Below are 15,211 nucleotides of genomic sequence, written 5' to 3' on the forward strand. Positions count from 1 at the left end.
CTGGAGCCCAGAGCTGGACGTGACAAAAGTGGGGTGCTCCCATGTTGGATCACTTGTAGTAAAGACTTTGTTTTCTTATCCACTGTCTTCTTTACTATGTTCAACACAGATCATACACAAAACCTACGGTTAGAAATCTGACTTCATTGATTATCTGTGAGGTATAAATGCTCCACTTAGGGACAGCTTATTAGGAACCCTGAGTTACTACAGAACAAGGTTACGTTTCTTCTGTTAATGTGCTCCCTCTTTCTTTCTCTGTATTACCTACTCATATGAAGGATTTTGTGTTTCACAATCAGAATCAGGGTTTTTGACAAGTAGGTTTACACATATAAGGAATTTGTTGTTGTGTGTTTGTGCAAGTATAAATATAAAACACATATATATATATATATAGAAATATAGGAAACAAAATTAAATATACACATATTATAAACACCAGGGAAGGGATGTGCAATATGTTGTGAATAAACACTAGAGAATGGATTGTGAAAAGTACAGTTACTCTGTTATTGGCGACGGGAAGTTGTGTCACAGGCGAGGACATGAGTGCAGCACAGTGACTTATTGATGAGCCCAGCAGCAGCTGGGAAAAAACCCTGTTTTTGTGGCTTTTGGTCGTGATGACCCGCAGCCTCCTGCCACTTTCCTCTGGCAAATAAATGTCAACTCTTCTACAATGGAAATTTAGGGTCTAGAAAACAATTCATTGTAGATTGTTCGCAGGGCTTTGATATGATATCTTAACAACTTTACCCTCATTTTCTCTATTTATCATCATCATCATTAACATACTTATCCAGTTTATTTCCTCTGAACTCAATCATACAGACTCCTACTCATTCACTGCATTCCTCCAAGGAACGTCATCTGTTGTTGCCATCCCTGCACACAAGACAATCACAGTCCAGACTGTTCATGTTTGTTGTTCCTCGGTGGTGGAGCGAGCTACCAAATGCTATCAGAGCAGCGACGTCCCTCTCTATCTATCTGACTCATCACACCACTACGCCTTGACACGCCTCACTAGTACTTACTGTGCATTTCTTCCCATGATCTCCTGCCCTTTTGTGGTAATTTACAGATTTGGCTCTTAGTTCTTACTTCATGCTCTCCCAATGTAATGAAGCATTACTGTTATCCCTCAATTGTAAGTTGCTTTTGTTAAAAAAAAAAAATGTAAATGTAAATACAATTACATTAATTAATTTGTAGAAGCTCATATTTACCATCTCCCCACTGACATTGAATGCAACAAGTGTAAGTGAATGTACGTGTTGTAAAAAGGCAGCAAGCAGTGTGTGTATTATTGTCACATTTCTGATGAATTTTTAGATGTGAATCAGAGTTTTTCTTTTTACTCTTCATAGCCTCAAAATGTTTGAATTTCAAGTTGTTTCTGAAGGTCTCTTTTAAAGCTGTATTCACTTGAAATACAAAAATATAAATAAAGAAAATGACATGTAGTTTTTCAGCCAATAGCTGTTCACAGCTCCTAACATTTGACAATCTGTCTACAATGAGAAGAAATGCCTGTATGGTCACAGAACAAAACAACCAGTGGAACTTTAAATCTATTCAGATGGGACTGGGTCATGATTCACTCTTTAGAAACCTGACTGACAATGGCTCTGATTAATGAACACGATAGCTTGTGATTAATTTCCAATGCGTTCATTAGAGAGCGGCTTCACGATCCAACTGATGACACTGAAATAAATGGAGACCGTATTTCAAGTGATGATGGCGCCTCAGTTCAACACATTGAAGAATCTGTGGGTGTTTATTAACTGCTGTGTAATTACACCGAATAAAAGGTGCTTTATGCTTTAATCCTGAGCCTCAACTCGTGCTTCCAACTCAGTGCCTGAATCAGCACAGACCACAGCAACTATACGTTACACAAAAGGTTTAACTACACACTCTTTGGTTTGACCTGGGAGTATTGTCATATGTCACCAGAAAAAAACAATTGTATGGCATTGTATGTGTCTAAAAATATAATTTCAGACTGCATAATTTGTTAGTATTGGTATTAATAAATGTTTAATCATACAGACACAAAATTCATTCATATGAATAATTAAGATATTTTAAGCCTGCATTTAAATTGACACTAAGAAATCTGCATTCATGAAATACATTTTTGTAATTATATTTGTGTTTTTCTGCAAAGAAATGTGATGGGAACTATTGTTCAATAAATAAAAATATATTAAAACATTTAATTTAATTATAATATTTATAAAAATACTCCGTATCAGTCGTTTGAAAATACAACTATTGGCAGCTTATTCTGAAGTTTTGTCAACAATCCTTCAGATATAAATAGAAAACAGAACTTTCTAAAGTCATAATCCTCCTAATAAAGACTAACATAGTGTTCAGAGCCACATTAAAAGAGCAGCTAACTGACGGCACAGTAGTTCTGTGCTTTAATGTGAAGGTTTTACCTGCATGGAGCAGGTTATGGATGCATTGTGAAAAATTACTGCAGTAATGTTAAAACACACCTGAGGCTCTTCCTGCATTTCACAAGCCAAGAGTCGTGACACATGAAAAAGTGAAAGTATTTATTACAACTTTGTTCCCACTTGTTCCATAATGAACACAGCTGGCAAAAAAAACATTTCTCTTTCACTTTCTCTATAACAAAACAATATGATGCAGCCGAGACACCCAAACACACAGTGCAATGACTCTGGTATGAATCAGCGTCTGATTGGGGACCAGATTCCACATTTTGGCCAATTATCAGTGATTCATCATTAAATGTGGCCATTAAACTGAACTTTTTACTTTTATTAAAAAAAAAGAAAGATATCTGGTTAATTACTGCTGCCTGGCATACAGCAACGCAGTGCCCACTATGGCTGGAGAGGAAACACTAACACACCACCAGAAAGTTTTTCGTTTTAATTTACATCAGTGGTTTCCGTCAATAGATAAGTGTTTGTGTGCGTGTGTGTTCTAAACTAAACCAATGATCCAATTTGGTTCTGAAATAAAAAAAACAGAAGCTGAACAGCAGCCAGAGTCAGGCACCTCCTGTACGATGCTTCCTGACTGCAGCTGCTCCGAGTCAATGTATGGTTGTAATCCTAATCCGAATGCAGTGTTTTGATCAGATTCCACACCATGTGCATGAATGAATTTATTACAATGTCAGATGTCTATGGCGTGGCGCTGAATTTATTCAGTGGCTCCGCACCCATCTCCATCCACTCCGACGTTTTAGTCTCAAATGTGACGATTAAAATGCGGTTTTCCAATGCTGTTTGTGCCGTGAGGTGAATACAAAGATGCTCAGCCCCTGCACGTCTGCAGTGTTGTGACATGAAAATGGTCGTATGAGGAATGCAAACATCTGTGGGTGAGTGAAGTTTATAAAAATGCATAGAAAAGGTGTTGAGAACTTTTGGTGTCAAATTATTTATTAGGCAGAAACACAACATTAAAGCTTGAATGCAGTTCACAGGTTAGATGACAGTAGCTGCTGCATGTGTCTGTGGATCCATCCATACCACTACATTTCCATTTGAAAACAACCTCTGTCCACACAAGCAGTTTTAATCCCCGTCCATGTGAACCAACGCATATCACACACAACAGGGTCAGCTTGTATTGCAGCATTTCCAAACTGTTCCGTGTGGAGTAGTGTGGACGGATCAGCAGCAGAGTTGATGTGTTTTCAAATGAAGACGTAGTGGTATGGATGAAGCCTGTGGGTCAGGATGTCAGCCTCCGTACATCTACCTGCATCAGATGTGATCCAACAGTTTTACATGACAGTAATAACAGATGACCACACTGGTCACCCTCATCTGTGAACCCAGAGACACGTGACTAATCAGTGAACTACAGTCTTATGACTGAGCCTCAGAGCTCCAGTCCGAGATGGAGAAGGTCTTGCTCTGCCTCTTCTCTGCTCCTAAAGTGTAGTCCACGTGGATGCATATGTGTCTGGAACTTTCCTCCGAGGGATACATGCGGACCTCTCCTGCCACCACCGTGTCCTGCACCACCTCCACCGGAGCGTCCAGGTACAGCACCGCCTGCTTCCAGTGCGTCTCCGGCATGAACGGGGACGTGGAGAGCACCAGCGCCGGCGGCTTGTTGTCCTGACACGGGAAGGTCACCGTGAAGTACACGCAGAAGGCGCCCACCGACGCCGAGCCGAACGACTCGCACCTGAACTGGCCCCGCACCGACCGCAGCTCCTCCGCGGTCACTGAGTGCAGGTCGAGCTCGGCGAAGCGCGCCGGGTGCGAGAGCACGTCCTGCCCCGACACCGTGTTCATCGTTATCTCAGAGTTCATGATGCACCTCTGGGCGAATTCGCTCATGCAGGACATGTCCACGCCGTACTGCTCTTCGACCGTGTACCAGAAGTTTAGCCGGTCCTCCACCACCGGATCGCTGACCGGTGCGATGTACAGCTCGGCTCTGCTCGGCAGGATGAGGCCGCCGGGCTTCAGCCACTTGTCCCGCGCGTACAGCACCGAGTTGAGCATGGACTCGTGGAGGAGAGCGTAGCCCATCCACTCGCTCACGATCACATCCACCGGCTCCGGCAGCTCCACCGTCTCCACCGTACCCCGGATCACCTCCACGCGGTCCTGCAGGTTGTTTTGGCGGACTATCCTCGCAGCCTGCTCGGCGATAGAGCACGCCTCCACTGCGAACACCTTCTTGGCTCCGGCCTGTGCGCAGAAGATGCTCAAAACGCCGGTTCCCGCACCGACGTCCAGCACAACCTTCCCCCGGATCAGCTCGCTGTTCCTCTGGATCGCTGTCCGGTACGTGTTGGTCCGCTGGTAGTCGGCGATCATCTCCTCGTGGATGGTCACATCTGTGTAGCTGTCGAAGTAAAGACGGTCCTGGCGGCTTTTGTCCAATTTTCTCTTCTTCACGACATGAGACATCTTCTCCACGAAGCCGCTAACTCCTGCTCTGTTTAGTTCCGCTACTTCCGTACGCATGAACCTGGGATTTGTAGTTTAACGTGGCCAACAACACGAGAGGAACGCGTTATAAAAGACTACAAGTCCCACAAACAAAGAACAGTGACGCAGGGGTTCAGCTGCTGCGTTCAATGTCAGGGGGAATGTAGTAAATATGAGCTCTTACTAATTGCAGTACATTTACTCATTAATCAAACTATTTTTTTCCAAAACAACTCACAACCGACAGACTTCAGTACAGCAGGAGGGCTTGACATATAAATCAACTGTTCAATAAGACAAAGTGCAGTCAAACCTAGCTGCTAAGTTATGAAAGTGTGGTGCATTCACTTCAGTACACACATCTGCTCTGGTTTTCTGAATGAAAAACAATGTTTTCAGTTTTCTTTCTGGTAAATACAATTGTGATGTTTTGTCCTGATTTGAAAAGATTTTCACAAGAGTTCAATATAAAGGTGCAAACTCAAAGTCTCTCTGTGGACAAACTTTAGTGGCTCTAATTCTATTCTGGTGATCATGGGTGGTCAGTGAAGGGAGGTCTGCCATAGGTAAGTAGTAGATAACTATGTCTTGTATCAAGAGCGAGGTGACATACTGAGCAAGGTAAGGCCTGATCTTTCTTATGTTGTATAAAGTTAAGCAACACAACTCTGAGACGGATGAAATATGATCAGAGGACAGCTGGTCACCAAACATCTCACCCAGGTTTCCCGTGACCTTTGTGGGTGTAAGAGATAAAGAGGTGATTTTGATGTTGAGCTGTTGAGAATGACTTGCAGAGATGACTTAGAGTTCAGTCTTAAGAGGTTTTACTTGAAGGAGGTGTTCTTTATGTGGATTTGTCAGAGAGAAGGGCATGGGGTCATCTGGCAGGAGCGAAAGGTTCAATTGAATATCATCTGCAAAGAAGTGATATGAGAAGACAGCATTGGAACCAAGGAAGTGGTGTATATTGCAATGTATGATGGGAAACACCTGGCTTGAACCTTATATCAGAGCCACATGTACAAACCTTTAAAACTACCTCCCATTTTTAAAAATTTGAAAGGGTCTTAATGTCAGTTGACTGAAAATGTCATATATATACTTGATAAATTAAAGATGGACTTTACCAATATTTACTGTTATTATGTTGTTTCATACCAGGACAAGGCTGTGGACAGATTGTACAATATCAGACGATTTGTTGGATCTTTGATTATAAATAATACATTTCAGTATCGAACAGTTTAATTCACTCCGATGGTTCATAATGTTACTTGTAGCGTGTCATCGTGTATAAATGTCTAAATGGTACCAGTCTATAAGCAGGTGTTATACTGGAGATTAACAGAGGAGCAATACAGTTTCAATTCAAAGATCAGGGTGCCTTTGGGATTTAAAATGTTTGGACCATCTTATGAGAAAAAAATAATATACAGAAATGGCAAGAGTGGGAGTGGTTGAAACATATTGAACACTGTGTGCTATCTTAATTCAGGTCAGGCCACAACCACAGTAGAAATAAGTTATTTCAGTGTTTCTATCCTGTGTCATGCTCCACTTCTAACCAGAGCACTTTGTTTCCTTCATTTGCTGCTTGTGGATTGTTTTTAATCACCTCTGTTGTACATGTGGACATTTTTCACACTGTATTATTTTTCTCTCAGTTTCCTTTTTTTAAGTGTTTGGACAAATGTGTCATGTGAGGGTAATTTACGACAAATCAAACCCAAACCAATTAGTGAGTTGTGACAGAAATGGCGTTGCTGGATTTTCACATCATAATAAATGGAGCTCTTGCTAATTCGGATTTTCTATTGGAGAATCAAGTCAGACATGATGTCGTCATGAGCAAAATATTAGACACAGTGCAAATCAGATAGTGCAGTTTTGTGTTTGAGAACAACAAAGGCTTACACTGGAATTTGACAGTACAGATACAATATTTCTATGGAATTATTATTATATTATTTAGAATTGAGACATTGATGAAATGTTCCAAAACAGAAATAAACAGATGTCTTATCATGATTTCTCATTTGATTGTACTGCAACAATGTGGTATAAAATAGATGTAACATGAATCAAATTGAAATCAGCTGGGTTTTGTACTTTTAGCTCTAATGTGTCTCTGACCTTTGCTAAATAACTTTCACAGTAAGTTTTCCATTTTCACTAAACCCTCTGTACTCTGTTCTGTAACACTTGAGAGTTTCCTAAGAAACCTTGAAAGTTTTTTTTTTCTTTCTTTCTTTAATATCAGGGTGGTTAAGGTGCCATTTAGCTTTTCAATCTGTTACCCATTATAAATGCTAAGAAATCATAAAGTACATCTGTTAAACCACTGACCTCACAAGCCTTCATATAACTGCTCTGTACAAAAACCCTGAGGCTACATCCATATAATTTACTTTGGTTTGAAAACACTCACAACTGCTTGCTGATTGGATCTTTTCAGTCCCGATGAAACCTTCGCTATTTCGTCAGGCTCTTATCACATGACCCTCTTCAGGAAGAAAACAGCCGGCATGAGCCTCGACTACCATCAATTACAAGCAGTGACACACTTCTCCATGATGTTACAAACTGTTTCTTCTAATTAATGTTGTGAATACTGTTATTTTGTTGATGTGTTCAGTCATACGCGGCATCTATTGCACTTCTGTCGTCCTGGGGGAGGGATCCCTCACTCTGTACTCTGAGGTTTCCAAGTTGTTTGACCAGTTACCTTCAGGCAGACGTTACAGAGCCTGTAAATGTAAAACCAAGCGCCTGAAGCTCTCATTCATCCAAACATCTATCACACCACACACTAAGGAAACATCTTCGGCCATGTATCTCAATAACCTCTGCACACACAGTTTGGTTTTTAAGTTTTAATGCCAGTTTTGGTTTTTCATCTTTTATGAGTTATATCTGTTTAGTGTTTTATCATTTTAAGTGCTTTTATTTTTCTGGGTCTGACATGATATGTCATTGTGTACTGTTATTTTGTCGTATTCTGCTGTAAAATATACTGCTCTGCAGCTGCTGTAGCACTTTGGCCCTAGACAAATCTCCCCTATGGGACAATAAAGTATATTTAACTTGATTTGCTTTGAATAGAGTTTCTCTGGTAGTTTTCTCTCACTCTTGTTGAGGTTAAGAACAGAGTTTGTCGCACCTCGTTAAACCCTATGAGACAAATTGTGATTTGTGAATATGGGCTACACACAATGAATTTGATTGATTGATGCCTTGCTAACAGCTTTTGTACAGTTTCATTCTGCAGTGATACAACTGCTTATATGTGAACTATTATTCAAGCAATCTGTTTACCCTGGCACAAGCATGCCCAGTATACGTGAGTAGTCACATGATGACGTACAAGATTAAAGCTTTTAGTTGTTACCTGTTGCACTTGGTTAAGAGCAAACTGGTTTCTTGTTTATAGCACTGTGAAAAATTAAGGTCACATAAACCAACATGATCAGATAATTGGTATGAAAACAGGATATAAAGGGTTTTACATTTTAAGTACAATTGGTGAGAAATTCACAGAATTTGCAGAATTTCTGGTTGTAATGATCTATTAGCACCTCTACAGCTGATCCATCTTTCCTCAAGTTATGGCAGGCAGAACACAGCTGCTTGTGTCTCTGCTCCCTCTCTTGTGGACAGTCCTGTGGGAGCCTCTCCACTCTGTTTCAGAGATGTTTGGCAGCAGATACTGGACAAATGAGCAGGAGCTACATCCCATTTATGAGGGTGAAAAAAGAGAAGAGGCAGTGGTCTGAGGGGAGAAATACAACAAGAGGCAGGGGTGGTTTGCAAGGCAGAAGGAAGTAGGGGTGCAGAGAGTGATGCAGCACTCCCTGTCAAATGGTAAAGCACCTGCACACTCAAAACTATAACTAAAAATTAAAATTTTTATAAAGTTTAATTTGATTACTTTTGGTTATGTGAATATCCCAATAATACTTTGACGCTGCATGTGATTAATAGTGGATCTGGTCAATTTTTTCTCATGACAGCATTGCTGTAACCAGTCACACAGCAGCACAAGAAAACAGCAGCGCAATTCATCAAAAGATCCAGCGTGTTGGAATCAACAACTGACAGCAGCAACGCCTGCAGCACATACAAATTCTCATTCAACGTTTTCAGACACGAACTCCGAAGAATGAGTGCAAAATGGGATCCGGGAAGCAGGACGTTCTACTCTCAAACACATTCTCAACAACACAAATCTCCGCAGGTGAGGGGTGGTGCAGCAGGCAGAGGCAGGACGTAACCCTAATGCATACATTCTGCTGTGGAGATCACATGTTTTTGTTTACAGTATATCAACATTGGCTCTTTCACCAAAGGTTCTCTTGACATCGTTGTCTGTGTTTTCTACATGTGTGACTCTGCTTTTTCATCTTGATATGAGCTTATTCAGACATTCTCCTGAGGTTTTACCTGCGGCCTGGCCAGAGAAACGGTGTTCTTGCATACATCCCCTCCGAAGAATGCTGGGAGATTATCCAGAGTTCAAGTGCATGTCTGAGAGCAGCTATAGAGCTAACATCAATTAAGCTAGAGGGGAGGAGGAAGCTCAACAGCAACCAAGTGCAGCCAGAAGAGGAGGAGGCTAACTTTCAAAACAAGGGTTTGTGGTGGGTATGTGTGCATGCACATTTACATGCTTCTTCTAAATTTGTATCTAAAGCACGCCACTCCTGGGAAAGTGTACATTCATCTAATTATTCGTTCTTTTCATACTATACAAGGAACAAAGCAGGAAATAATTTCGCATGAGCTGGAACGTTTCCAGTCTCAGCGATGGAACTAGCAACCATCAAGGGAAAATGAGTCATTCCTTTGTAGTAGTAAACACTGACTTTACATTCAAAGCTGCAGTTTTCCCTTCTGGATATGTTTTATTTATGTTGAACCGAGAAACACAATGAAACCAAACATTATCTAAAAGATGTGGTGTAATCCAGCCAAATATCAAAGCTGGCCACCCACGAGCATTTGGTCAGAAGCAAAAATTGGATGAAGAGTAAAGGAGGGATAGGAATCTACAAAAAGATAGAAGACCTGAATGTGAAACGCAGGCTGGGGGATTCAAATTGTGATTCCACGCACTTGGAGGGACTGCAGGCGTTGTTGTAGCTGCATGGACAGAACAGACAGACAAGCAGCTGTTGGCCGTGTCGTCCTCGCCTCCTCCTCTCAAGCTTAAGGTAGAACTGATGCCAGAGCCAGACGTAGCCAACACCACCCAGCTCCCACCATTTACCTTTATCCTTTCAGTGAGTAAACCTGAAGGGTTTTTTCAGGTACCAGAGAGATAGTACAATCCAAGAAGAATAGTTTGAGTTGTAGATCTACTAGCTTGAAGGTTTCTCAAATGCTAAAATATTACATGAAACAATGACCTTGTCCTTCATTGCAACAACTGCAAAGTAAAATGAATCAATCAAATCAAATGGCTGGGCACTAAAACCTCACAATGGTCATAAACCATAAGTTATGGAATCATTCATACATGTACAATTACACCACTGTGCTTTTTCTCCACGCATTGTACATTCACACATTACAAGACCACACAGTCCTAAACACTGACCTTAAATTACTTCCTTCGAACATATTTCCTCTCTCCCAGATAAGTGCAGGAACCCCCCCCCACACACACACATAATTGCACGGATACACACAGCTCATCCTCTTTAATTAAACTTGGCCAGTTTCTGTTTGCACATCAAAATCATAGTCACACACAGGACTGATTATTAGGTCCAAGGCAGAGGAGTGTCTGAGCGTACTCGTGTGTGCACCAGTGTGTGATTGCCAGTGCCCCTTTTGTGGCTGAAACATGTTGAGTAAAACCACAGAGATGGTGAAGAGAGCTTGGGAGGTGAGGGTTGGTCGAGCGTGGCTGGACGAGTGGAAGCCCTCTCACTTTGGACAATGAGCGGTGTCGCGTAAAAATCGATAACTGGCTTTCTTTACCCTCCTCCTCCCCTCACTCCAGCTCCAAAGGTTGTGTGTAAAGACTGAATCATAGAATTCCTGGTGTGTGTGTGTGAATACAGATAGACAGAAAGAGAGTGGGAGATTAAAAGAAAGGAAGAAAGTGAATTAAAAAATAAGTGAATGCGGATGTAAAGATGGGTGGAGAGGTGAAGGAGGGACACTATGTGGGCTACATGTACTGGAAGCCCATCAGCAGCTGTTGTTCTTCTTGGCCAGATGCTGTCAGCATGCACGGCCTCATGGGAAATGCCTGCGTCCTGTCAGTGCTACCGTGGACCTGTCATCTTCTGAGGCACACACACGCACACACGCACACACACACACACACACACACACACACACAGAGAAAACAACCCAACCTTCCATGCATAGATACACACATGCATATTAACCTGCACAAACATCACGCACAGGCCTCTTCAAGAAACTTCAGCCCACAGTGGCCATGTGACACATCCTGTACAGAATACATTTTCATCACATGCACACTCTGCCTTCAGTTTTGGGTATTTTGTGTCATGATCAGCCATTTAAGAGTCAAGCACACTGCAGAGCAACAAATACTAAGGTGCGCTGGCTTCATATTGATTGTTCCCGGGGATCGATAGCCTCCTACTTTGATATCTCTCTCCCAGAGAAAGAGGCCACATCTGTGTGTGTCATAACACACTCTCCATCTCTTCCTCCACCTCTTTATTCATCAGCAGCAAACATGATTCAACTCATCCAAAGCTGTTTCACACACAGATCTGTGTGGATTTACCTTTTCCAAAAGAGTGTTATCTAGTTTCATGCTTTGACATCTCTATATAAGCACAGCGTGTGCCAGTACAATCAGAGGAGAGGTTTTAACAATGGCCAGTGCTAAATTTCCTGCCCAGGGCGTTTTCATTCCTCCCAAACCACCACACACACACACACACACACACACACACACACACACACACACACACACACACACACACACACACACACACACACACACACACACACACACACACACACACATGCACATACACACCCTAACCATCACTTCACAGGATCTTGGCCTGTCAATCCAGCGCCCTGGTGATCAATTCATTAATTACATCCCTTTCCCTGCAGCCTCACTTCTCCCAGTATCACTGACATTACACTGCAATTAGATTAAATTACTAAGTACAACCTGCATATGACAGCCATTATAGTGGCGTCAGGGGGGTATTATGCAGACTCCCTGACAAAACTACTGTGCAATTTGTAAAATGAAAATATTGTGTGTTTGTTAATGGGGGCTATTTGATAACAACCTAAATGAGGAGATACTGGAGTAGTCCCATTGTATTCAACAAATAAAAACCCCACATGCTGAGGTAGCTATGCTGCTTGAAAACAATGTTTTACTTATTCTACAAATGCAAAATATGGCCCATAATGACCAATTAATGAAATATAGGTTCATTTATCGATATAGATAATGTAAACGATCTGTAAGACACATTAAGTCTCCAGAGGAATAGTTTGACATTTATGGAAATGCAATTATTCGCTTTTCTGCCAGAAGTCAGATAAGTCTCTATGGATAGCTTAGCTTAGCATAGAGACTGAAAACAGGGGGAAACAGCTAGCCTGGTACTCCCCAAAGGTGAAAAATAATTATAATATATTGATATGGTGTATTACATTTGTATTTGTTAATAGGTAAAACAAAAAATAGATTAATTTGTGACGTATAGAACCATAGACTGTATATAAAGATGGAAGACATGACCGCTCATCAAAAGTGAAGCCAAAGTGTCTCATTCGCCACCTGGTGGCTGGCAGTAATATAGGCCATGAATCCTGCTTCATCCATGTTAGTGAATGCGACATGAACCAAACTAAAACCTTCACTATATTTTTTTTTTCAAAGACAATTTCTATCATTTTAGGTTGTACTGCACAACTCTTTCACAAAGTTTTCTTTAGCTGGAATTTAAATGTTCCGAGAACTGCTCCACCTGCAGCTGTGAACATAACCTGTAGACCAGTAATTTCCAATTTGTTCATTTCAGATAAACCAGCTGACCCAGATAAAACTTTGAAGCTGCATATTTCTGTTCAGTGACCAGTTATTTCTAGATTATCTGGTAATGCTGCCTTGTACGTGAGAATTCGACTCTCCTGCTTCGTCTACAGTAACATCAGGAGTCAGGACAATGACTATGACTCATCAGTGGTCCACACCATCCACTGAGAAATCAATCCTGCCTCCATTCTTTTAATGCAAACGGAAAGTAATTCATTTGTGGTGCAAAGCAGGCATGCAACACGAGGCAGAGGGCAGAAGACAGGCTGAACATTCAGCTAATTTCATGCAAATGCATACTGTGTTTATCATGAGAGGATCAATGGATATGCCGAGGAGGACAGCATTTTGTGTAACGCCTCCAGAAGCTTTGACACTCTTTCTAATGACGAGGTCTTTCGATCTGGAAAAGACCCTTTGAATGAAGCAGATGGTTTAACGCAGGCTACTAAGGCATTTACATTTACGTACATTTACAGGAAGCACAGTGGTCAGCACTGTCACCTCACGGTAAGAAGATTTCAGGATTGAACCTGCTGGGCTACCAGTTACTTTCTGGAGTTTGACTGCATGGGTTTTCCCTGGGTACTCTAGCTTTCTCCCACAGTCCAAGGACATGCAGCTTAGGTTAATTGGAGACTCTAAAATGCCTGTAGGTGTGAATGGTTGCTTGTCTCTGTGGCTTTATCCCGACTAATGCATTGTGATTTTGAAATGGTGATTTAAAACCAAAACAATCCACGTCCACCAGTCACGTACAGTGGGCATGTGCATGATGGTGTTGCCGATTGTTTGTCCTGCTTGGTTACAGAAATGACTAAGATCGAGAAACAACAATGGTGAAAAGTAAGAGCAGGGACTTTTTTGTGTGAAGTGGTTACAGCCTTTTGCCTCCACCTCTGGTGGTCGAGTTGCAACTGATTAGAACCAATCAGGAAGTAATGACTCCTTCTTTCCTGTCCGTACTACAATGCAGTATCAGAGTTTTCTATCTAAAACAGGGTCAGCGATGTTTCCAAATGTCTCCATTTTACGCACTGAAAAAGGGTTGTGTGGGCAGCAGGCATAAAAGTAGAAACAGTGACGCATTTTAAAACTAAAATGAAGCAGCCCCACATTGGCCCTCACGGCTATGCCTGCAGACTATGAATGAAGGATAATAGAAGAAGCGCTGAGTAGAGAAACAGGGTGTGAATGGAACTAGTACTCTAAAGATTTAAGTGATTGATAATACTGTAAAAGCACATTATAAATACTGTCCATTAGTATTAGTATCAGTGTGGATGCAGCCTGTATGTTAGTGCTGTGATACACTGGCATCTGGGATTTTTTTCAACAGTTTTTTATTTGACTCTCAAAAACATGAAGGAAAACAACTGGTTTTCTAAGCGTGATTCATACACAGCGCGGTACTGTATGTGTCGGGGGAATTTCCATGACAACAAACCAACAACAGAACCACTTAATGAGTAATGTCTGTGTTTGGACGATTTGCATCCTCTTCATTCCTCCTTTGATGCAGCGTTGCCTCCTGTGTTCTGCTGCCAGTTCTAATTCTGCTTATGTACTTTGGGCCAAGTTGAAGTCATTCACTGGGAAACAATTCATTTGGAGGAGTTGTCACCTGCCGTGATTAGGCCCATTACTTATTCACTGCCTCCGAGGCAGTGTGTGTGTGTGTGTGCATCTGCGTTGCCTTTTTTAACAAATAAAATATGATATCACACACAGCCAAAGGAATGCTAAATTTAGGGTTAGACAAATAGGCATGGAGCGATCTGAAAACAATGACATGCATCGCTTCCAGCAGGAGCCATGAAATGAGGTGATACGTGTAACAACTTAACACACTGTTCAGCCTTCTTTTAAATTCAAAACACTTCACAGTTTAGACATTTCGTTATTTGTTGCTCTGCCATTATGCAAGGTCACAATAAGTCAGACGGCTGTGTTCTCTACTTCATTTGTGTTATTCTCCCTCCAATAAACAGACTGAGAGGAAGGCCTGTACTTCTGAGGTGACAAGATCCTTCAGGCTTGTTCTACGCGCTGACCTTGGGTGCTGCAAAGTAAAAAAATCAATGTCCTTTCAGAGGGACAGAAGGCTGCATTCACTTTCTATTAAAGTACTGTGCATCTTCCACGCAAGGCCAGACAGGGGAAGAGTGTGTGTCAGTGGAGGGTCTATCTGAACTGATAGACAGAC

General features: G+C 41.6%; 2 protein-coding genes across 5 annotated transcripts in view; both read right to left on the reverse strand.

Moving 5' to 3' along the window:
- The window catches only part of ntng1a (netrin g1a), a 249,908-nt gene that overhangs the window by 108,246 nt on the left and 126,451 nt on the right, over positions 1–15,211 (reverse strand). The window lies entirely within an intron of this gene.
- prmt6 (protein arginine methyltransferase 6) lies at positions 3,420–5,120 on the reverse strand. The gene has a single exon (XM_020087526.2). The coding sequence runs from the start codon at positions 4,983–4,985 to the stop codon at positions 3,870–3,872; it is 1,116 nt and encodes a 371-aa protein (XP_019943085.1). The 5' UTR covers positions 4,986–5,120; the 3' UTR covers positions 3,420–3,869.

The sequence above is a fragment of the Paralichthys olivaceus genome, chromosome 17 (assembly GCF_024713975.1).
Source record: "Paralichthys olivaceus isolate ysfri-2021 chromosome 17, ASM2471397v2, whole genome shotgun sequence".
NCBI lineage: Eukaryota > Metazoa > Chordata > Actinopteri > Pleuronectiformes > Paralichthyidae > Paralichthys > Paralichthys olivaceus.

Excerpts from the sequence above, each read along its gene's own strand:
- prmt6 (XM_020087526.2), bottom strand. The coding sequence starts at position 4,985 with ATGCGTACGGAAGTAGCGGAACTAAACAGAGCAGGAGTTAGCGGCTTC.